At 35.8% G+C, this 23,896-nt stretch overlaps 1 protein-coding gene across 11 annotated transcripts in view; it reads left to right on the top strand.

The window, feature by feature from the left end:
- The first annotated feature begins 15,068 nt into the window (after positions 1–15,068).
- Positions 15,069–23,896, top strand: part of tns1b (tensin 1b) — a 244,776-nt gene continuing 235,948 nt past the window's right edge. For 4 of the 11 annotated variants that reach the window (XM_046844816.1, XM_046844817.1, XM_046844814.1 and 1 more), the window contains exon 1: positions 15,069–15,417. In XM_046844816.1, the coding sequence (XP_046700772.1) occupies positions 15,313–15,417 (105 nt within the window). In that variant the 5' untranslated portion in view covers positions 15,069–15,312. The remainder of the gene's footprint in view (positions 15,418–23,896) is intronic. The other 7 variants (XM_046844820.1, XM_046844811.1, XM_046844815.1 and 4 more) reach the window with 2 other exon arrangements.

Raw genomic sequence — 23,896 nt, 5'->3', positions numbered from 1 at the left:
CCAAGGACTTGTCCTGTGTCCAGTGGACACAGCCGGTTCTCCTTCTCCTGGTCTGGGGCCTGAATCAGAAGAGGATAGAATGTCTGAAACCTAACAGGTCTTGAGAGGTCCGAGGGCACTTTGGGGATGTAACCCGCTCTAGCGTGCAAGAAGGCACTGGCCATGCCAGGGGCCACTGAGAGGGTCTGTAGATCAGAGAGCAGATAGCCAGGAGAAGCACAGTCATTATTCTGCTGCAGACAGCCAAAAAATGCCTCCCTGGTGGTATTTCATGTATCTGCCTGTATTTTTTTTAATCCTGACCAAATATTTATCCTAATTTACAGAAATGCAGCCCCAAACTTGCAAGGAAATACCACCTTGCTTTATTCAAGCATCTGCATCTCTCTCTCTCTCTCTCTCTCTCTCTCTCTCTCTATATATATATATATATATATATATATATATATATATATATATATATATATATATATATATATATATATACACACACATAGGTTTCAAGTAAGCATCTAACGGTTCCTATTTCAATTCCACTCCCACACCACTGGAGGGAACCATTAGCACTTATACACAGCATTACAGTAATAACATTGTGTTTGTTTTACCTTACTGTACTTTTGAAGAAAATACATTTAAAGAAAACCTGACCAAACTATTTTTACAACTCACTTTATTTTAATTTGATTTGATTTTGAAATTTAAATTTGAATCCAATAGATATGCCACTAAAATATTTGATGGATTACCAGAAGAAGTAAACTGGTGACATAAAATGATATGGCAGCGGTACCAGACCCTCAATCCGGGCAAGAAACTGTACAGTATACATTTTAATCATGCATAATTAAAGCAATGCTTTGTTTCACAAAAGCAATGTTCAAGATAATAATCCCTGCTAACTATTGTATTTTGAAGACATTTGAGATTGACTTTAATATTCATTATCAGCTTTCATAATCAGTGTTGGGCATTAACGCGTTACTAGTAACGCGTTACCGGTAACGCATTACTTTTGACAGTAACTGATACTGTAACACGTTACTTTTTAAAAATAAAGTAACTTCGTTACCGTTACCGTATGGTGCGTTACCCATTACTTTTTTAAATTAATGAATTTCGGCTGAAGTGTAGACTACAGTCTAACCTGTTTACAGCAGCAACGCATTGTAGGATTGGTGGATTACCGGATTACCCTCTGTATACACGAAGAAGACGCACTGTGGGCGTGTCTCCGTTTATTCAGGTCTGTGCAGCAGTAATTGCAAGTCGAGGCGAGAGCAAGACGAGTTTCTCAAAGTGGAAATATGCTCATTATTTCACTTTAGTTGAGTATAAAGACAAAAACTTTTAAGTCAAATGTAAACTGTGTCTTTCTGGTTCGAAGCTCGTATCTACTGCGATAAACAGCAACTCCAATCTGTCGAAGCTCCTCCAGAAACTCCATGCTAGAAGCTAGAAGCTAGAAGCTAACCCGGTGTTCTGTTCTACATTGTTGATAGTTTTCATACTTCAGCTGTGAAAGGAACATTTTTAAGAGCTCAACACAACAGCTTTTATGATGCAGAAGCCACTTTAGTTTTTGATTGTGAATATATTATTCAGCTTGTTTTGTTATTTATTTCAGAAATCCTTGATATATTCAGTTTGTGCTGGTCTGACCTAAATAAAATAGTGTTTAAAAATTACTTTGTGTTTAAGTCAGTTTTGTGTTTGTAGACCATAACGCATAAAAGGGCGTTAATGGGAACATTAAAGAACGTTCTTTAAAAAAGTAACTAAAAGTAACTTTTAACAGTAACGCATTACTTTTTGGTGTAAGTGATCAACAAAGTAACTAAGTTACTTTTTGAATCAAGTAACGAGTAACTGTAACTAGTTACTATTAGTAACTAGCACGACACTGTTCATAATGTTCATAAATGCAGTTATATAACGTCAGTTTTCATAATCTCAGATTAAAAAACTATTAACTGATAAAGACTTTAAATCTGTTTAAAAACACAAATACTACTGTAATGTCATTTTTCTTTGTTTGTTTAAATGCTCGTGTGAGTCATTGGTGTTACATAAGGGCCTTGTCAGGGTCTGGACATTTTTGTGGGTTGTTCGTTTTTGCTTTGGCCACCAGATGCCGCCACTGGGCCCTTTTACCCTACTCCCTAGCCCCTAACTGCTTAATGTCTCCTACCTGCTCCTTGTTAGTGATGTGTGTTTAAGATACCCCTTTTGCCTTGGTCTTTGTTGGTTTATTATATTTGTCTTCACTTTTGTTGCAGTACAGTCGTCATTATTTTTGTCATGGTATACTGGTCTTTACATTGGTCTTTTTATTTGTTTGTCTTGCATTTGAATCTGGTTATGTGTGGGTTTGTTAATTGTTCTGTTTGGTGAGCGTCTATCTATTTTGTTGAATTTTTTGGTCTGCTGTTTTCTTGAGTCTCATGTCTTCCCGAGTCTCCTGGCTTCTTCTGTTTTCCTATTTTTCTGTCTTCTCTAGTCTTCTGGCTTCTTCTGGCTTCTTGAGTCTCCTGGCTTCTTCTGTCTTCTTGAGTCTCCTGGCTTTTCTGTTCTTCTGAGTTTTCCCAAGCCTCTCGTCTTCTCGAGTCTCCTGGTACCTATTGTCTTCCCGAGTTTCTTCGTCCTGTTTTGTCATTACTTATTTGAATTAGTCTTGTGTCATTATTTTGTTTTGTTAAACCCACTCTGCCTGTTAAATTTTTTGGTTCACTTTTCGGACATATTATTCTCATTTAAATATAATCATGCCTTTGCACATCTTGAGTGTGTCTTTGCAGTTGGGTTCCAACACCTTTCTGTGGCAGGCTGCTGGAAAGTCTGTCACTTGCTTTAGCAATCCGGGTTCGAGACCTGCTTCAAAACCTGACCGGCTTTTTTATAAATATGCCCAATTCAGGTAGTTATTTGTAAGGTGAAGAAATCTGTGGAAGCATAATGCAGTGTATGGCACTCAGCCTGCTCTGTCTGGCCCTTTCTGATAGACTAATCAGGCAAGAGAACGTGTTAAAGAATTATTAGGAAACAAAATTGACAGTTTTCAGGAATTTAAATGAGTGTGGACATTAATCAGATCAGATTCATGATGTTATTTTGCACTTTGTTGTCTGTAAGGGTCCATAAAAGTCTACCATAATGAAGAAAAAGGATATCCTAGAGGAAATAACAAAGTCATTAGAGTACAGCTATCAAGATGATTACCATGAGAACCTGTTCAACCAATATGATGTAAATCTACCTTTTTATAGAAATATGTTTATACAGTAAAAAAAAGCTTTATTCTACAGCCTATTACTGTACTTCACACTATTCTTGTAAAGAATTGGGCTTGCTAGTTTAGGTGTGTGTGTTATTTAATAATGCATAAAATGCAAACAAATTATGGTGATGGTTGTAATAGGTGCATGTATATTATAAGGTTACACGAGTATCAATGCTTTGCACACATGTTTAATATTCCATATATATATATATATATATATATATATATATATATATATATATATATATATATATATATATATATCCAGATAGATTATTGTGGAAAGGTCGGAATTAGATCACCTCCACAGTATTTCTCTCAACTTTGACACGGGTTTTATAGTAGATCATTAAATAAGATGTTGTTACAGAAACAATAGTGTACTAGAATAAGCACATTAATATAAACCTGTAATTTACCTTGAGGCCAAAACAACTGTCAGAATAAACACCATTTGACCAATTTTTTGAAAATTTTTTTCAGACATAATTTAGTAACAATGTCATCCAGCATTGATCCCAAATACATTTAAGTATGGCCTGGTTTTAAAAGTATTTCATAGTTTGTTTTTTATTAGTCTTTTGTTATAATTAAGGTCATATTTGCAGTGCCTCCATTCATCTGTAAATTTATCTGCAAATTTATTATGTGGCAGAAAACTCTTATATGCCTGTGACATTGATAAAAAGTTATTACCTTTTGTAACCAATCAATCTTTACGCATACTTTCAACATTCCCAATTCAAGGTAATAAATTTTGACAGCATTAAACAAATCTTTTAATGCTAATTTTTTTACAACTAAATATGAGTTGTAGTGTCACAGTAACTCGCTGTAAATTAATATGCTAAAATATGATTGCAGTAGCTCATACAGCAAGCTGATTGAAGCAGATTTACTGACTGTTGGTTACGAAGTCTAAGACAAAACAAACAAATTCTTTTAAAATGCCACATAAACCTCATTCAACCCTACATCAGGAACAAATAAAGAGAAAAAAAAAATAACAATACATGAAAGACACATGTGGAAAGAATCCATCTTTTAAGTATTTTCTTTACCCATTTACTGAATTGGTGTTGATCCTCCAAGTGGTTGAAACTATGTATACACTGGTTCAGTGATTATTCTGAGAAAATGAGAGACAAATGTCTTTGTAGTAAAAAAAAAAAAAATCTGCTTTTTAGTTGTGCTAAACACAAAGCTGTGAGCTGAGAGACAGAGTTTATAAGACACTGGTGACCCAGGTGAGGTAATACTGTGGTCAAAGTGTGTGTGTGCAGGATTGGGTGAAGAGACATCAAACTGTATTTTAAAATAAAATACCAAATACTTTAACTTCAAGTGTTTCAAAAATAAACTACAAAATACTGCAGCCACACCATATATCAAAATAAGCTACTGTTTCTTTTGTATTTTAAATTCACATACTTTTACAACAGGGCATAACATTTCTTGGCAAACCTTCCATCAAAAGCCTATTTAATCTATTCTTTCACCATTATGCTGGTTTAGTTAGTTAAGTAAAGAATGTTTTATAGCAGAAGCTTTTCTCTGCCAAAGTCATGCAATACATCTGAGATATAACAGATCAAATATTCACATGCATGTTCCTGTGATCTCCCAGATTAAGATTAGTTTTAAAGTAATCAACAGTTTAATGTTTAAACCCAGCCATTATGGATGCACAAGCCAGTGCACTCTTAGTGCCGGTCCCAAGCTTGGATAAACAGGGAGGGTTGCGTTAGGAAGGGCATCCAGTATAAGACGTGCCAAATCAAATATGCGGATTATGAAAGAGAAATTCATACTGGATTGGTCAAGGCCCGGGTTACCAACAACCGCCACAGGTATTGTTAGCCAACAGGGTACCGGTGGAAATTGGGCTACTGTTGGCCAAAGGAGAGGAGGAAGACATCTACAGAGACAGCTGGAAAAGGAGAAGTGGAGGTAAGTGGAGGTTCGAGTTGGCACTTTAAATGTTGGTACTATGACTGATAAAGGGAGAGAGGTAGCTGATATGATGGAGAGGAGAAAGGTGGACATGTGTGTTCAGGAGGCCAAGTGGAATGGGAGTAAGGGCAGGAAAATTGGAGGTGGGCTTAAACTGTTCTTTAATGGTGTGGATGGAAAGAGAAATTGTGTAGGGGTGATTCTGAAGGAAGAGTAAAGTAAGTGGGTAGAGGAGGTGAAGAGAGTTTGAAGGGGTGATGATAAATCTTATCAGTGCCTATGCTCCACAAGTGGGTTGTAAGATGAAGGAGAAGGAAAAATTCTAGAGTAAGTTAGATGAAGTGGTGGAGAGTGTACCTAGTAAAGAATGATTGGTGATTTGGCATGTAGGCATGTAGGTGAAGGAAACAGCAGTAAAAGGATTGAAATGGCAGATGTGAGCAGATCATAGGGTGACGTATAAGAGTGGAGGAAGGTGCAAACAGGTGGACTTTGTTCTATGTAGGAGATGCAACCTGAAGGAGATGGGAGACTGTAAGGTGTTGACAGGAGACAGTGTAGCTAGACAGCATCAAATGGTGGTCTGTAGGCTGGTATTGGAGGTAAAGAAAAAGAGGAGGAGAGTAAGGACTGAAAGAAAAAGAAGATGGTGGAAACTGAAGAAGGAAGACTGTAGTGTAAGGTTCAGGGAAGAGGTCAGATGGGGGCTCAGTGGTGGTAAAGAGATGCTGGATAATTGAGCAACTACTGCAGAAGTGATAAGGGAGACAGCTAGAAAGGTACTTGGTGTGCCATTTGGAAATAAAAAGGAAGACAAAGAGACGTGGTGGTGGAATGAGGAAGTGCAGGAGAGCATAAGGAGAAAGAGGTTGGCAAAACAGAATTGGGGTCCGACAGAGTGATGAGAAAAGTAGACAGGAGTACAAGAAGATGCGGCAGCAGGTAAAGAGGGATGTGGCGAAAGCCAAGGAAATCATATGAGGAGCTGTATAAGAAGTTGGACACTAAGGAAGGAAAAAAAGGATTTGTACTGATTGGCCAGTAGTAATAGTAATAGTATAGTAATAGTATAGTCTAATAGTTTGTCTACTTTGTGACAATAAACTGTAAATTTATTTGTTAATTAAAGAGACCTATGCAAAAGATTGATTTATTTCATTGTCTTTTTTTAAAGACTTGTTTGGCCTACTTTTAATATGAGTTATATGATGTTGAAGTATGGAAAAGAAGCCATCTTGGTTCATTAGGTTTTTGACTGCTTACACAATTCAGTGTGTTAGCTCAGTAGGTAAGGAGTTGGGTTACCGATTAGTAAATGCCCACAAGGTTGAGGTTTCAAGATTCTAGTTCATTGGTGAGCAGTGGAACCAAATAATCCTCTTCATTTAACACAGACACTGGACAGTCTTCTACATCTGACAAACATGACAGTGGAGAATTATCTTCACCTGTTAATTCAAATGTGAAGGTCATGATGCTGAAGAAGAAAACGGATGGTGGAAGCAGTTTACAGTGTGGCTGGCTTGAATGAGGAGACAAGACCTTACAAAACAACATCTTTAGCTCTGAAGCTTGGGCACAACTTTAGGAAGATGACAAACATTATTAAATGTGAGGCGATGATGTCAGCTGATAAGTACACCCTTAGCAATGTGCAAGCCTTCAAACAAATCTGCGAAACTAAATGGAGTGAGTGTGTCTCATCCCAGGCCCTCCGAAATTTGAGCAAGGCAAAGTGGAACATTCTGCAATTTCTCCCCTTATTATTTGTCAGATTGCTCGAAGCTGTTGAGCAGAACACCCTAAAGCATTATCCGCCTTTAATAGAGAGAGTACTGATGGACATTAAAGGATCAAACTCTGAAAACGAGAAAGAAAACGATGCTTCACCTCCACCCTCACATTCTGCAGGTATGTAGTCAGCTAATGTAGGGAATTATGGGAAAGCTAGAGGCGAAACTATATGATATTTATTTTATTCAGGATTTTCATAAAACCCACAGAGAAAGTGGTTACATAGGAGATCTAGGCTGCGGAAAAAACTCTAATGGACTACATTAGTTCTGGTAAGGTTCCTGGTAAAGGCCAGTGCATGGAGTACATTGAAAAATCCCTTGCAGCACTTCAAGGGAGATGTTGGGAGGCAGTCCAATTTTATGTAAAAAATTGCATTGATTCCATGAAGTGAAAAATGTGAAGGTGAAAAGCCTTTAATGGATGGGTTTTTTTTTTCATATGTTTGTTAAAGGCAACATGTTCAGAAACATTTGAGTTGCTGACAAATAAATGTTTAAGAGAATTCAGATGTCACAGATTCTTGTTTTACTTGGAATTGCTCAAATGTCCAAACTTTTCAGGTGGATGTTAATCATGGTTGTAAATAAAATATCTTCTACTTCTACCTAATATTTATATAGATATATTATATAGCAATATATCTTGCAACACATCACAACACATCACAACATATCTTACAACATGCATGTTGTTCTGTTTTAATTTAAATAGATTCCAGAATGCACAGATCATTATTTATTTTAGACCATAATGGTGTAAATGAACATGAACATATCCTGCTTGTCATATAACATAAGTGTTGTAGATACCAAAATGTGGAACTTTTCAGACTCTCAGAATTGAAGAGAATTGAATGTGTTAAACAGGAAGTGAGGTAAGGCTTTTTTACTGTTTACTTTCTTAGAAATTGTCTATTTAGGTACAAGAGATGATGAAATAACCAGCTCAATTCTCCATTTTAAACAACACTTCAGTTCTGGTCTAAACTTAATCTTCATCTTCGTTAATGTTATACACAGTTATAATTGCATATCTTCTTCTTCTTCTTTCGGCTGCTCCCATTAGGGGTCGCCACAGCGAAACATCCGTCTCCATACCCCTCTGTCCTCTACATCTGCCTCTTTCACACCAACTACCTGCATGTCTTCCCTCACCACATCCATGAACATCCTCCTTGGCCTTCCTCCTTTCCTCCTACCTGGCGGCTCCATCCTCAGCATTCTTCTACCAATATAATTCATGTCTCTCCTCTGCACATGTCCAAACCATCTCAATCTCGCCTCCCTCACCTTGTCACCAAAACATCCTACATGCGCTGTCCCTCTGGGTTAGTTATAATTGCATATAAATTGGATAATCTGCAGATAATTTATAATAGTGACACCTAGAGGTGGTGGGTGGTAAGACAAAATAGACGTCCCCACCAGAATAGAAAAAAACGACAAAAATTGAACTCTCTAAACTTGTGTACTTCTGAAAATAAAGATGAATTTTGGGAAACAAAAACTTCAAAAGAGATGTCTAAAAAAATTGTGGCCTTAATGTATTTAGAAATCGGTGGCCCCACCCAGTCAGGAGTCCCCACCATGTAGCAAAAACAAGTGTGTGTGTGTGTGTGTGTGTGTGTGTGTGTGTGTGTGTGTGTGTGTGCACCATTATGGTCTCTGTCACTTCACATGACAGCCTGCACACTCACTTATTAACAACCTGTACTACATATGACTGTCACTTTCCTACAGTGACCATCAAAGATACAAACTCAGGACCGTTTTTCTCTTTTATATCTTAAAACATTAAGATAATACATAAGTACATGCATTCATTTTAATTCCAATGACAATAACTATTCATTATTTTTATAGTGCAGCAATATTAATTATAAATGCTTTATATTTTGTAGTTTAGTGTCTGTCACATAGTTCACATGGGAAATTATTGTATCCAGTCGATACAGTGACACTGATTTAATCACTGCCTTTAAAGACTCTGACTGATATCGCAGTTTCCATTTTGTTGTAGTAAATCCTCTACTTTAATGTCACCTAATTCCAGATGCTATCATTATATTGCTCACCTGTGCCTTAGTGCAAATGTGTAAAATTGACCTTTGACTTGTTTCAGGCTTCCCATGTTTCAGACCAAATATCTCATTTATACCAATTACTTTTGATCCTACTTGAGTACAAGTTTTTATTCTTTCTATCTTTTACTTATTCTCTCTATCTAAATGTATGCCTAAAAGTAAATGATTTCTGCTATTATAAGTTTTAAACTTTTTTGGCAATGTCCATTGTAAAAAGCACTATACAAATAAAAAAACTGATTCATTAAGGATTTTGCACTTCCCTGTATTATAAGCATTTTTGTTTTGTTTTGTTCAACAAACCGTAACCAATATTTGTTATAAAATTAGAACTAATTGTGTTTAAAAAATGTTCAACATACAACAAGTAAAATATACTATGGGTAAATCTTTATTAGAGGAAAAAAATGGTACCTGTTGACAAATTGGCAAAGTATTTCTGCTTGAGCAAAACCTGAACTTTATTATTTATTACACCTGATATGATCATAAATTCGATATTCGTAATTAATCTAGAAACTCATTTATTTAATTATATATATATATATATATATATATATATATATATATATATATATATATATATATATATATATATATATATATAATACAGGTTATAAACCAGCTGAAACATTATCTAAGTGTATAGCAACTCAATGCCTATTTTTTTTTTTTCTCTTTCACTAGGCAAGCGTTTTCTAGTTCAATAGAGATGTATGTAACAAAGACATAAAAGGACATTAAGACAAACAAAGCCTTTCATACACATCTGGTAAGGAAATTGATTATGCAGCTTCATTTCAGGTTTCCTGAGTAAGGAATGAGTTATACACAGTGTGGTAAGAGGCAGCCGGATGTTTTAATTCTCTCCGTATCAAATGGCTCCCTAAGAATGCAGTGGGCCAGAGATATGCATGCAGGCATTGCCTCTCAGCACCTGTGGGTTTAAGTGTCCAAGAGAAGCATGAGCCGACCAGAAATAAGAGCTGCACTGGACTGAACACTGACTCTGCTAACACAGAGGGACTTTTGTGCCAGCCTGGACTCTGGGAGTCTTGATATTGGGCATCGGCTTAATATCTGAAAGGCATTTTCTTCTATTCTTGTACCAACTCATTACAGTTAGGACATAGATAGAAAAGTGTTAGCAAGCTCCAAATATTAAAAAGTATTTGATTTGGGTATGGGGTCACAAAATCGCAAATACAGGCTAAACAAAATGCTAACTTTTTGTAAAAATGTAATTGAAAATAGATCCGGGGAAAAGCGAACTGGAAAAGTACAAATACTGTGCGTGCTTTTGAAAAACAATCACATACTGGCTTAGTATCAATATGAACAAGAAACCAAACATGAATCACTTGAATTTATTGAATTTATTGAAATGATCAGAAATTCATTCATAATTCAATAAATTACATAAATAGCTTATTTAAGTCAGTTTTACATTACATATACAATTATATCTTTACTTTGACATGAGTGTAGTCAAAGTTTAGTTATGTTACATGTGCAGTAGTGATGATTGTACACATACTGTAATCAACACACAAGACAAAACAAGTTGTGTTTACTTCTTGCTTCTGGTGTTACTTTTTGTTGTGAAACACATTTGTTACAACAGTGAAAATTGTGCCATACACAATGATTTTATTTATCATCATTATTATTATTTGTAAGTGATTATTCTATTGAAAACGGTCTTCATATTGCCTGTTGCAGTTACATTACATCACAACAACTCATCACTATATCACATTAATCAGTTTTTTTTTTTCCCTTTATAAATGCTAGGTTATAGGTCTAGATACTATTAGAAAAACTGGCAAGTGTGTTTTTTTACTAGAAAAAATAGCAAACCTTGAATGTATGAGATGTAATTTCGTGTGCAATTTAGTACTGACACATTCCCAAAATTGTGATGGAAGGGAAAATAGATACATCATATAATGTGCCATTATCTAAATATACATTTTAAACACTTTTTATACTGAACACTTAACAAATTAAGTTACAAGGCAGACAGTATATGAGTGGGAGTTCAGGTTTAATGATTCTGGGTCCAACAGTGCCAAATTAGTGAATCTGTGACTTGTAATTCACCCTCTAATAAGGACCCTAATACAACCTAAAATGGCTGATTATCAGTCAGGAGACAAGTGTTGACTGAATGAGTACAAAAATGCATGAAAACACACTAGTTCAATTCCACCTGTAAGTCCACCAAACAAAGTAAAATGAAAGGATTGTCAGAACTATGCTGGTTTATCCTCTCTGTCTGCTGATGTAGCTGTAAAAACAGAAGATTGCCTGCAGAAGTGCATCTGGCTCCCTAAATCAATAGAAACCAGATGGCACTTTCTTCTCTGGACACTTCAGAGGAAATCTCTGATCTCTGACTGCAGTTTTGCATTCATTATCAAGCAAGGTGAGGGTATCATGGCATTGTGGAATGTACAAACTCATAATACATAACAAAGAATATACAAGCATCAATCTATCAATATACGAGATTGTGCATCAGTCAGTACAATGACATGCAGCTGATCTAGATGAGCTGAGCTAGATTTATGGTAGTGTTGTTTTAAGTCATTATGCAAAAATCCATTTGTCATTGCAACTTATAAAAATTTATACACTATAGCAACAGATATAATGTTATTTTAGTAAATAAATAGTATCTCCAATTCCCAATAAAATTGTTCATTTTACTTTTTTGTGTGTTTCATTACTGCCCAGTTTAGTGCATGGCTCGTGCATGGGCCTGGGCTTTTAAAAAATTCAGGTTTAGCCCCAAAGCTTTGATTAGCTTTATTCACACATCTGTTAGTCTCAGATCCTGATCATATCCACTGTTCAAACCAAGATCTATCCAGTATGTCAGTTTCATGGCCTGTGCCCTTGCCATTGTTTAAGATAACTCTCCCTAGTCTCATCTCAGAGTCAAATTTGGTATCTTATCCCTTATTATTCTTATGTCTTCGTATGTCTCCAAATAACACACATACTCTGATCCTCTCAAGTGTAAAACACCGCTAGTTTCCCTTACAGACAAGTCTTTATTCAGTGCAAATCATTGACCCTTCACATTTTAGTCCACATTAAAGGTTTAATAGATTAAAATAAAATCTGATAAAAATCATATAAAATCACCAAATTATAGATGGAGTGTTTGCCTGTTCCTTATTTATTGGTTGTGAAGCAAACAGAGAGAATAAATAACAGCAGATGGGAAGTGAAAGAAATTACAGCTTGATACAGATCTTTTCTCTTAATGTTTCCTGTCTAAATTCTCATTTAAAATGACTTTTGCTAGAACTATACCGTTCTTAAAAGGCTTTTTAGACCCACAGTATTCTTACTCTTAATCTGAATCAATAATTATTGATTTTTTTTGTTAGTAACTTTGGAAAAACTGCTCTTTTAAACTCCACAAATATAAAGGCAAATACTAAAAAGGCACACTAGAGTGACAACTAAAGTATCATTAAGGTGAGTTTAGTGTAGTACAGTGCACAGTTTTTGGACTATTAAGAGTTTTGTTTAAACCAGTTAAAACACAATGTTTCTGAGGTTGTTTTGTACAGAAGATTGGTTGCAAATCTGGTCAAATGACCAGATAAAGTCTCCTGCTCATAGTGCTGTGCTTTCTAACAAAAAATACCAAATTCAGACTTTGGAGACTTGAGAGGTGTAGCTCTGGAACATGGTTATAAAGGGTTCATTGGTCTTTAATGGTGGCATTTTTAAAAGGTTTTGAGGGTCTAAATAGACTCCAAATGTGTAGCTATCTAAGATAACAGACACTTACATCCTTTAGTTTTTATTTCTAACAATAGTAAGACTATCTGAAGAACAGCAAACACATGGCCCTGTTTGGTAGCTATGTGTGCTCTGAGCTGTGTGCTCAGAGATCTTATGGGATTCAGAGATCAATTTGGTTTGAATTCTTTTAAACAGGTTAAAAAGTGACAAAGCTTCAAAAAAGAAAGGAATTATGGCACATAGCTTCAGGACTCATAATTGTTCACAAAAATGAACAGCGTAAGATACTTTAATCCACATGAACAATTCATACCACTCCTATGTTTGTATTACTTGACAGAAAAATTGTTGAAAAGAAGTACTGGAGGTCAGGTGGGAAAAGCAATCTGAATTAAAGTATGCAGGAACTAATGTCTAGAATATAGAACACACTAAGAGAAAGGAAATTCTTATTGGCGCTATTGCTTGTCAGTTCATGTTCAGTCTGACCTTAGCAAACATCAGCACCCAGGATATGGCACATACAAAACATGGGTGAAAAAAAGGACGTCATTAATATGTGGTTGATGTTTGTATGAAGTATTAATTTTTCTCATCAGCCATTCTACCACTGAATACTTTAGGATATATGTGTGGTTAAAAGACTCAACAAAGGCCACAAGACTTTATTAAAAATTTAACTTTTATGTTTCAATTAATGTTTCAGATGTGAAATAGTATGATTTATGTTTTGGAACTAATAATTTCACAATGTAACTATTGCCCTTTTTCTTGAGTAGAGAACTACCAATTATTTAACAATGTGTAAGAACTGATTATCTAATACAGGCTATATTGGCCAAAATATAGTCATAAAGGAATACTCATTTTATTTTCAAACACCACTAATAGTGATCTTATAGCACCTTTAACTAATAGGACATACAGTAGCAGAAGATCCTTTAAACCCTGTAAATTGTGAAATGGGGCCTCCATGGATTGGACTTCAAATGTCGCAGATAGTAAATTAAATTGAGATAACACCTTGCAAACATCTATTTGTTAGGTTTTTTAACCATCCCTGAACAATTTTTGCAGTGTGGCAGGGTTTGTTATCGTGTTGAAGAGTATAGGTGGTACATGTCAAATTAACATCCACAAGAATGCTGGGATGCAAGGTTTCCCTAACCCATAACAGAACATATCCCAGAGAATAACACTGAGTCCTCAGTTTTGTCTTTTTCTCATAACGTATCCTGCTGACATCTCTTCCCCAAGTGAATGACATACGTACACCTGGCCCTCTCCATGATATAAAATAGAATGTAATTAATGTCCATTTTAGGTGCTATTCGCAATGGACAGGAGAATGGACATGAGTCTGAAGCCCAATTCACTCATTCATTTTTTTTTTTTATAATTCTGATAATTACATGATGTGACAGTGGGGCCTGATGTTGACACACTTCCCAGGATGTGATGCTCCAATTATGATCAGAGATAATCCCACAGCCTAAAGAAATGTCCCTGGAATATTTTATGTTTAAATCTAATTTTTTTTGCTCGGTTAGGTAATTTTATAGTCGATAGATACTGTATGTACTGTATGAATGATCTGTAGCTAAGAGCTTCTGCTATAATCATCACACATTCCTTTGTTTGTTTCTTTTTTCCAGGACTCTTATTCACAAAACACTCATAGTGAACATCTTTATGCTTTGCTTAAAGTAGAAGAGCTATGATTTATAATCAACTTCCTTTCCCAGCAGAATTTCCATTTTGAGTCTGACTCCTCAAAGGGATTCTTAGTTATGAAAGCATTTATTTATTTTAATTTTTTTGCCACACCTTTCTCCTGATTGCTCTTTTGGTTCCTAAAATCAAATACTAATAAGTGTAATATAGTCATCACCATCATCATCATTAACAATCGTGTTGATGCTTATCTGGATGTGATCATGTTCAATACGACATAACCTATTGGTCTATTTGAAGTCATTCTGACATTAAGTTATTATTTTAATTCACTTGATATTAATAGAGGAATCAGTGAGGCGCGGGTGTAAATCCCACCCCAGATCGCAACTTCTGCCCCACTGCAAACCTTCCTCTTCCTGGACAAGTGTGGAGACGCCTAAAGGCGGGATTGGGAATAGGAATTTAAGTGGGAAAAGTGCGCACACCTCCCATGATCGCGGTGTTATTTACTGTGGATATTAAAAAGAAGCTGTGGAGTGAAGTGAAGTGAAACGAGTTCGCTCCTAGAAGGAGAATACCGTGCGCGCAGTTTCGCACCTATTGCTTTCGGAGGACAGAAGGCGACACAACCTGCATCTGTTGCACACCACATTAAAGTTCCTGTTCAGGAGCAGGCTTGGGAAGCTGCGAGCTTCTACTAGATCAGGGTTGGTGAGTTTTGGATGGGTACTCGGGAGGGATTCCCGGAGCGGCCCGGATGGGATGCACAGTGAGCTTCATTTGCTGCGAAGAGGATTTTCTGCAGATGCCTTTGGATCAGAATGAAGAGAAAAAGAAAGAGAAAAAGAGGCTGTTAGCTAAGGTAGGACAATCTACTTTTTTTTTTATACCTGAACATCCAATAAAACCATAGATTTCCATTTTCTCTTGGACTCTTCATCTGGGTATAGTGTACACTTACCTGTAGTGACTTAATCTAAACATGATTTTAGATTTCTAATTTAAAGTAATGAGGGGCTTTTGAAGGGACCGGTGATAATGAAAGATTACGTTTGGTACCATTTCTTTCTGAGTGTCTACTGTTCCCATGTGTAATGGTGTGAACTCATAAACTGTTGCCCATGTTGATCTTCACTCCAGAAGAACCTCTCAGCCAGATGTATGGTTTCAAATGGATAGACCTGCAGCCATGATCTTTGATGCAGGTGACATTGTTTTGCAGGAAATATGCAAAATAATAAAAAAAAGTTTCAAGATTCAGGGAAAAAAATATATATTTTTAGTATTCCCCTGAATAAGGTATATGACAGCAGATATTTACATATAGTCCACAATATAGACACATTAGATTGATTCTAAATACTGTGTATTGTTATCTAGATGATCATTATTTTATGTTTGGTATCGTTTTCATGAGTCCCTCTTTTGTCCTGCTCATTTGTCTTAAGAAGAATTCTCCAGGAACTGCACATTATTTGTTTTTTAGGTTGTTTGGTGGTTACTGCTTAATGCCAGCCTGAGGTCAGAAGTTAAAAAAATTCAACAATCATGGCACATTAGAATTAATCTATTGAATCTTTCTTATAAAATATGCAGGGAAGTGTTAATGTGAACAATTTTTTTATTGCATATCCATGCTTTAATCATAGTTACAGTATATTAGAAATATATCTATTGAACTGAATCGTGCAGCAATTGCTATTTAAGCTCAACATACACAGTAACATTGTGACCAATCGGATCCATCCTGTACTGTGTAAGAATTGTGCCTGTGCTTTTGATAAGAACCCTGTACAGTGGTCTATGTGGGTTGAAGTGGCTATGGAGCGGACAAGGAGGGGTTGGTTGTTGGGGAGCAGGGGTAACAGAGCGTGTATTGTAATACCCCTATTTCATCATCGGATCCTGTCGGTCTTGGAAGAAATGTCACTGCAGAGCTTTCTAATTGAATTTTGCAGTATGACATAACTTATATGGCACTGCTGTGAGTTTTTGTGAAATTAAAAGCAAAAAGTGGTTCCCTCAGTCATACATATATTTTAAGTGTAGTTTCAGGTAATTTTGTAAATTAAAGAAATAATTGTGTTTAAGTTCAGTTCAGTTGTTTATGTGAAAACATTATGTTCTTTGTATAACAACCAAGTGTGGAGTCGTATGGTTGTTTTGTATTGTAAAAAAATGCATCTTTGGTAAGCATTTAGCTATTTGCACAGTACTGCTCTGTACACACCCACTGTAATATTTGTGAGTTTGAAGATATATGATCTTAGCTGCATGGGTCTGCAGCATTCAAGTTATTTAATCAACTTTCCGAGACTTGAACAAAAAAGTTCTCTGTGACCTGCCTGAGATTTTTAGTTTGCATGGTGTTTATTAACTTTAATAGAATTTGACATTTTGAATTCTAAACAAATCGTATTATCCCACTTAAAAAGAATTGCTGTCCAATTTTATGGATAGTAATCAGCATTAATAGGTAAAGATTTACAGGTATAATGAAACGAGTGGCTGCTATGAAACAGGGGGACCACTACTTATCTTACAGAGCTAACTTTCACATTGTAGCTTTTCTCTGGTCATCTGTGTACAGAGCAGAAACCTTGTTCTCTACTGGCCAATAGTTATACTATAGTCCAGCAGGTTCTTGCTATGTTTATGAGAATGGTGGACATCTTCAAGTTTGAACAAATTGTGTGTGTCTGTGTGCAGGTGGCACCAGACACTGCTACTTTCTCCTACTTGTAGTTCAGGCAGCTGTATCCAAAGCAAACTATGATGATACGCCTCCATGGTGCAAGTGCAATGCCCTCCACTGATTGCATGCACCACCAAACACAGCCCACATGTGAGTCTGGGCAGCTATGAGACCTGAACAAGTTCACTTTGATGTGCAGATGAGCTTGTATGTGAATGAAGCTGTCCCTTAAAGGAATGTGGAACAACCTTTGTATATTTTTCCATATTATTGCATCTATCTATCTATCTATCTATCTATCTATCTATCTATCTATCTGTCTGTCTGTCTGTCTGTCTGTCTGTCTGTCTGTCTGTCTGTCTGTCTGTCTGTCTGTCTGTCATGTACTTAAAAAAATGCATAATGTAATGGTATATGAAAATATCGTATACAAGCAGGTTGATTATTTTTCAGAAACAACATTTTCTAAAGGATTGTTTTTTTAACACCTGGTAGCTCATGTTATCATTTTTGTTATGTGTCTTATGTGACTTGTGACTGTTAACAAAGAGCTGACACTGGAGATATATATATATATATATATATATATATATATATATATATATATATAATCATGAAATTTAAACAATTAACAGTCCTATTATATATATATATATATATATATATATATATATATATATATATATATATATATATATATATATATATTGTATATCTAGTCAAATCAAGCAACATTGAAACATTTATCAATCTAAATCAATACATATAAAGCATACAATCCTGCTACTATAGTAATATTTTTGTTTCTAATCCTACACACACCTGCACACATGAATAAGTTAATCAATCATACTTATTTGGCACTTTTACCAACAGTTTGCTGAACATCAGAGGACACTTATGCTTTGCTTTCATCTTTCAAAGAAAAATAAATCACATGACTGGTGTGGTATGGGCATTACTTAGGGGTTGAACGACATGACAGATTGCACAACCCTGAAAAACACATGTACCTGTAGCAGGTAGTTCAGTGGAAAGAGGAGTGTTTGTACAGTATATGTGGAAAACAGTGCAGTGTTTGTTTAATATGTTTGTCAGATTGCTTTAAACAATGCACTATGTGCACATTTAAAAAATTTTATAGTGTGGTACCACACAAACTTTCTTAATGGCACATAATGGCACGCCTGACGTTTCCGCTTTCAGACTTGTTGAGGCAGAAACGTCAGGTTTAATGTGTTGTTGGTTGCAATTTGCGTGCAGAGAGCAGGGGGATTTATACATTCTAGAGGAGATTTAGTCGAGGGAGTTTGTGTTTACTCTTGAATAATCAGCATAATGTAGCTTAGTTTCAAGCAGGATACGAAAGACAGAGATCTTTCAGTGAAGATTTATAGGCACAGCATGCTTTTGCTTGTTTAATACCTTGATCTGATTCACCTGCGTGGGTTATCATTTATGAATGCACATTGTTATCCAGGTAACTGCAGTCTATATCTCAATGAATATTGTGCTTTTTGCGAGTCTCCTCTTTCTGTCTGGATGGTATTACAGTAGCATACAAAAACACATTCCCTCCTGTCACAGTGTCGGCTCCACACTTTGCTCTTATCTCTGAGGCAGAATGCTTTAACAAGACCAGAAGTTAAGCCACCCCTTCCCTGCCAGCTGTACCGTCATAGGTAGGCCATGCCAAGACATAAAGAGCTCCCGTGAGAAAAACAACTGAGGTAAGATGAAGAAAACAAGCTACCTATTGCCATACCACACCCCTCTATCCTTGTCTCTCACCTTTCATCTGGCGCTGAAGGCCATTTTTGTACCTAGAGAAGAATACCATCTGTTTTTCTTAGATCCCATCTTTATAAAACAAACCCCATATCCCTGCTGGTTGCAGTGACATAACAAAGATTTCTGTACAGTAGCCCAGCTGGGTTGTTTCTCTTCTGCTATGCTGGTTTAGAATTTCAAAGTTTGCAAAATAACTATAATCCAGAGCATTCACTTTTCACTATATATATATATATATATATATATATATATATATATATATATATATAGGTTTTAACCATGCAAATCGAACAACTCTGGTGAGGAATAACAATGCGTGAAGGCTTGTTTTAAAAATACAGACCTCATGTAACACCTTGGTTTCAGGTCTCTCGTCCACATAGCCTTATATTTATGGAAAAAAAGAAGTGTTACACAATGACAGACTCAGAAACAAAAAGGAAAGGAGTATTTTACAGCTTATGAGCTAATGACAGGGATAGCATTTTTTTTTACCATGCCTTACTTACTCAAAAGTTCACTGAGAGAATCTCTGAATCCATGTGCAGTTATACTTTGTGTAATGTATATAAAGAAGAACAGTGTATATATGTATATCATCTTTATTGCACCACCGCAAGTGCCTCTCTTCCATACACACTTGAATAGAAAGATGTCCTGAGGCAGGCAATAAAGAGGATATATCGTCTGGCTCGTGCCAAACCACATTATATCATTCCCGCCCATTTCAGTACTGCTGTGGAAAAATCAACCACTGGTATATAACCTGAAAATATTGTATGTGTTTAATCAGTTTTAAGTCCTGTTTAAAAATTATGAGACTGATCCACAGCAGTTTTTAAATAACAGGTGATAGCTGCTTTTACCTGCTTATGTTTACACACCTAAAATATGTTTGTGACCTTGACAAAAGTTTATTTTTTTCTTAAGTAGCTAAGTCAGTCATTTAATTCATACTGTTGTTTATTTACCGTAGGCAGAAAAACCCACAAAAATGCAGCAACTGAAGGTGAGTCCAGTGAAGGCCTGGAAAAGCACCTCAAGCGTGGAAACTTTTAGGGATGTTCATTAGTTTCAGACATCATGTATCCATTGACTGCAAAGGATTTGCATCTAAACAATAAGAAAAATGCCTATATTTATATCTGTTAGTTTGTCTTATGACCCGAAAATAAACCTGTTTTACCAAATAGGCAAATATGATAAAACTAGATTTACAATTATTGATCTTTTCTGCCCATTACTTTAACATTCTTTGAAAGGAAGGTAGCCAACTGGCTTTCAGACATAAAAGTGGAAAAGTGCATTACAGTTGGTAGCCAATAAAATGCAATCTGATCATTTATTTGACATTTGGGTTAAAATAATATGGAATCACAATAAAGGCTTCTATAAACATTTCTAAAAATCATTATAGTGCAAGTATTGTGCAATGATGTTGTGGTACAATGATTATCGGTATTGGATACCATTTTTGAATAGTGACTGCATAATGTTAATCATGTATGATTCTAAACATATTCAACTCACATATTCAACTCACCACATCACATACATTTCTGACTTTTCTTTATATTGTTAGTATATTATCCAGGTCTGTCCATTTCCAGATTTTCATATGCCTCCCCCTTTGATTTTGATCACTGTACTTTTTTATTAAACTGTTTTTGTTAAAAAATATGTGGGTATTCATGACAGAATCCTTCAGCAATAAAATGGATGCACCATGATGACTTGAACCAGTGCATATCCATAAAGAAGCAGGTTGTTGCAAAACAATTTCCACAGCTTTCCATTATACAACAAATTTACAGATCTCTTAATTATCTAATTATCTAATCTAATCTTGCCACCTGACAAGTATGAAAAACTTCTGAAAGCATAAAGCATAATGTTTTTATAATGCCCCTTCGATCTTATGTTCACAAACAAGATTTTAGTTTGAGTTAATAATGGAATAATGTGCAAACAGTTTTACAGTCTTTAGATAATTTTTTTATTTTGACCTTTTGGACTTATAATTTTAGATTTTGGAACCCTCAACCCTCCCACTAGACCCAGGCATGCTAGAAGGGCCCCATTTCATAATTCTAGTATGAAAGTCATTTAAAGAAAAGCTAGGGGTGTCCATTAGTCTCACCTCAGGTTACAATCTGCAAGCAAAAGTAAAATGGTTCAACCAGGAAATTGGCAGATTCTTTCAGCCTTCCTTTGCAGACCACCCAGAAGATTGGTCACACTTTTTTACCATGTGCTTCCTACCAGTTCTTGAATATATACAAAACTTACTCACTCTCTTAACTTACACTATATGGGTTTTATTCCATAGTGGAATACCATTCTCACAATCGTTAAGTATGCAGAAATGTCAACTAGTTTCCATATCTCTTGAATGAAACCCCTGATTTGTGTTTCCCTGGATGAGCTGTCTCCTGCTGGTGCAGCAACTCTGGATCTATAAGGACAACCCATCCTAACACCTCAGTTACACTGTAGACACTGAAACCTCATATACTTGGAGGCTTACAGGCATAAAGAACACTGTTAAAGTCTTATAAACCTAGTTTGTAAAAGTTACAGCAAATTTTCCTAAGTGCAAGGGCTTTTTGAAAATACTTCTTCAGAACTTATTATTTCTGTAGATGCTGTCCTTGCCCATATGTATAATTGTAATCTAGACACGTCAGTGTTTATGTGCATTATTAAGATACTTTGTTAATTAGGTTGTAAAGAAATGTTTTCTATGATCTAAGCAATTAGAATCAATTAAAAGTCAGCTAAACACAATCTTGAAGGAAATGCTTCAAAGTTGCCAATTTCTTGGGAAACCGTGCTTGAGATGGCATCAGATCTTTGTATTTCCTTTTGAAATGCAGGACATGATGGAGCTGTGTTTCCTTAGAAGATCTTATTGGGCATATATGGGGAGTCCTTGTGTGCCATGTAAAGACATTTATGTTTCTTATCACATAAGCAATAGATGGAATGTTAGTTAACAAAAGCAAACTACAGACACAACAACAAGCCCAGAAGTATAGTAGAAATGTAAAGTAGAGAATGATGTCCACGTACTGTACAGTACTTCTAACTTACAATAAAATCGACAGGTAGAAATAGGTTGTGATGGTAGGGACATTTTACATGCTACTAACTTTTATAATAGCTGAAACATCCCTACCATAAGCAGAGGATCGTTTTACCTGATCAACTATGTCCTCTAGTCAGATGCTAGAAGCTAGTTTAAACTAAAGGTGTGTGCAGGGTTATTTTGTTAAATTCCCACCACCACCACAATCTTCTTTTGAAGACATGCTTTACTAATTCCACTTATTCTTGCAGAATTCATTTAAAACATAGTGAAACTGATCATCTAAATCTTTTAACGTTAAGTAAATGTTCTCTCCATCTAATATGCAGTGTTGTGCAATAAATTAAAATGTATGTATTACAGTACAGCATAGGTATAGGATCTAGCTAGCAAGTGTTAATAGAGATTATAATTTTAGTAATGTAACATTAATAACATACTACCTTAAAAACAACAAGCATGCTACCACTCCAGCATGTATCCTTAAGCAAATATGGGAAGGTACCTATGCCAATCATGTGTTGTTGACACTAGGTAACTTTCCGCCCCTATCAACTTTCAAGACCAACTTACATCCATGATTGCTCTTGTCATTGTTTGAATCCCCAAATCGTTTTAGTTGTCAATTTAAGTAAAATAATGCATATCATATGTATGACAGATGCCTCTGTCCTTTTGTAAAGTATTCAAAGGCTGAATAGGACTGTTTTTGTTAGTTTGCTCCATGAATATAGCCATTGAAAGCAGGGAAACTCAGGGAGAACATGAGTAAACTAGGAGTGATTTGATACTGTAACAGATTTGGTGTTTGGACATTTGACCCAAAATACATGTAGCTAGTCATTTGGACAGAGAGAAAAGGAGAGAAGACACACAGAATGTGATCTGGAACTTAGGAGAAATGTCTGCTTATGGCTTTTAGGATTCAAAGAAGACAAAACAAAAGTCTGTTTGTATTGGAAAGCAGTGCAGATCTGAATGTCTTTGCTAAAATTTCTTTCTTTAGTTCCAAGTTAGTCTTACTTCGTTCTAGAATTCATTCAAGCTCTATTATAAACGGAAATTCAAATCCATGTCCATTTTGAAATAAAAAAAGAAGTTACAATAGAGTAGACATGAGATAGTCTTTCATTAACTCATCTGTTAAATCCTATAAGCTTCTGCTGCCTTTCAGAGAAGAAGAAGGAACGATTCTTGCCTACAGTTACATATTACAGAGTGAGGTGTAAGCTGTTCCGAGACTACATTAAGTGCTTTGAATGAAAGCACAAAAAAATGCGCATCAGGTTTCTGACTTTACAGTCACCCAAGTCAGACAGGAGATCTAATTTTCCCAATTTATCAAGGGCAGCTCTTAACTTGTGTCACGGAAGATTATAGGCTGGCAACCGTCATGATCATCTGATATGTATGTAGGTGAAGTTGAAATCTGATTCATGAATTAACATATTACTATATTTCACCTAAAAAAACAGACAAGAATGACCTCCATGCTAGGTTTCGGGGTGGTACTGAATCCGGAATGTTTAAAGCAATAGTTCCATGAATGGGATAGGCCTGTCAGAGGTTTGCTTTCATGACATTACAGAGTCACTGATGCAGAGCCCCTTTCACAAAACCTCTGTCAACAGAAGATAATGGGGTACAAAAGACATTACTACAGTCACTTAATGCTACTTTAATTCAACAGGCTGGGCTTTGAGGATGAAATCAAAGTGTGCATGACAGATTAAACATGGGGACCACTGTATTTTTTTCCCAGAGCTA

This window comes from Silurus meridionalis, chromosome 3 (genome assembly GCF_014805685.1).
Source record: "Silurus meridionalis isolate SWU-2019-XX chromosome 3, ASM1480568v1, whole genome shotgun sequence".
In the NCBI taxonomy this organism is placed as follows: Eukaryota; Metazoa; Chordata; class Actinopteri; order Siluriformes; family Siluridae; genus Silurus; species Silurus meridionalis.
The sequence above is the reverse complement of the archived record's forward strand: the minus strand, read 5'-3'. Positions and strand labels throughout refer to the sequence as shown.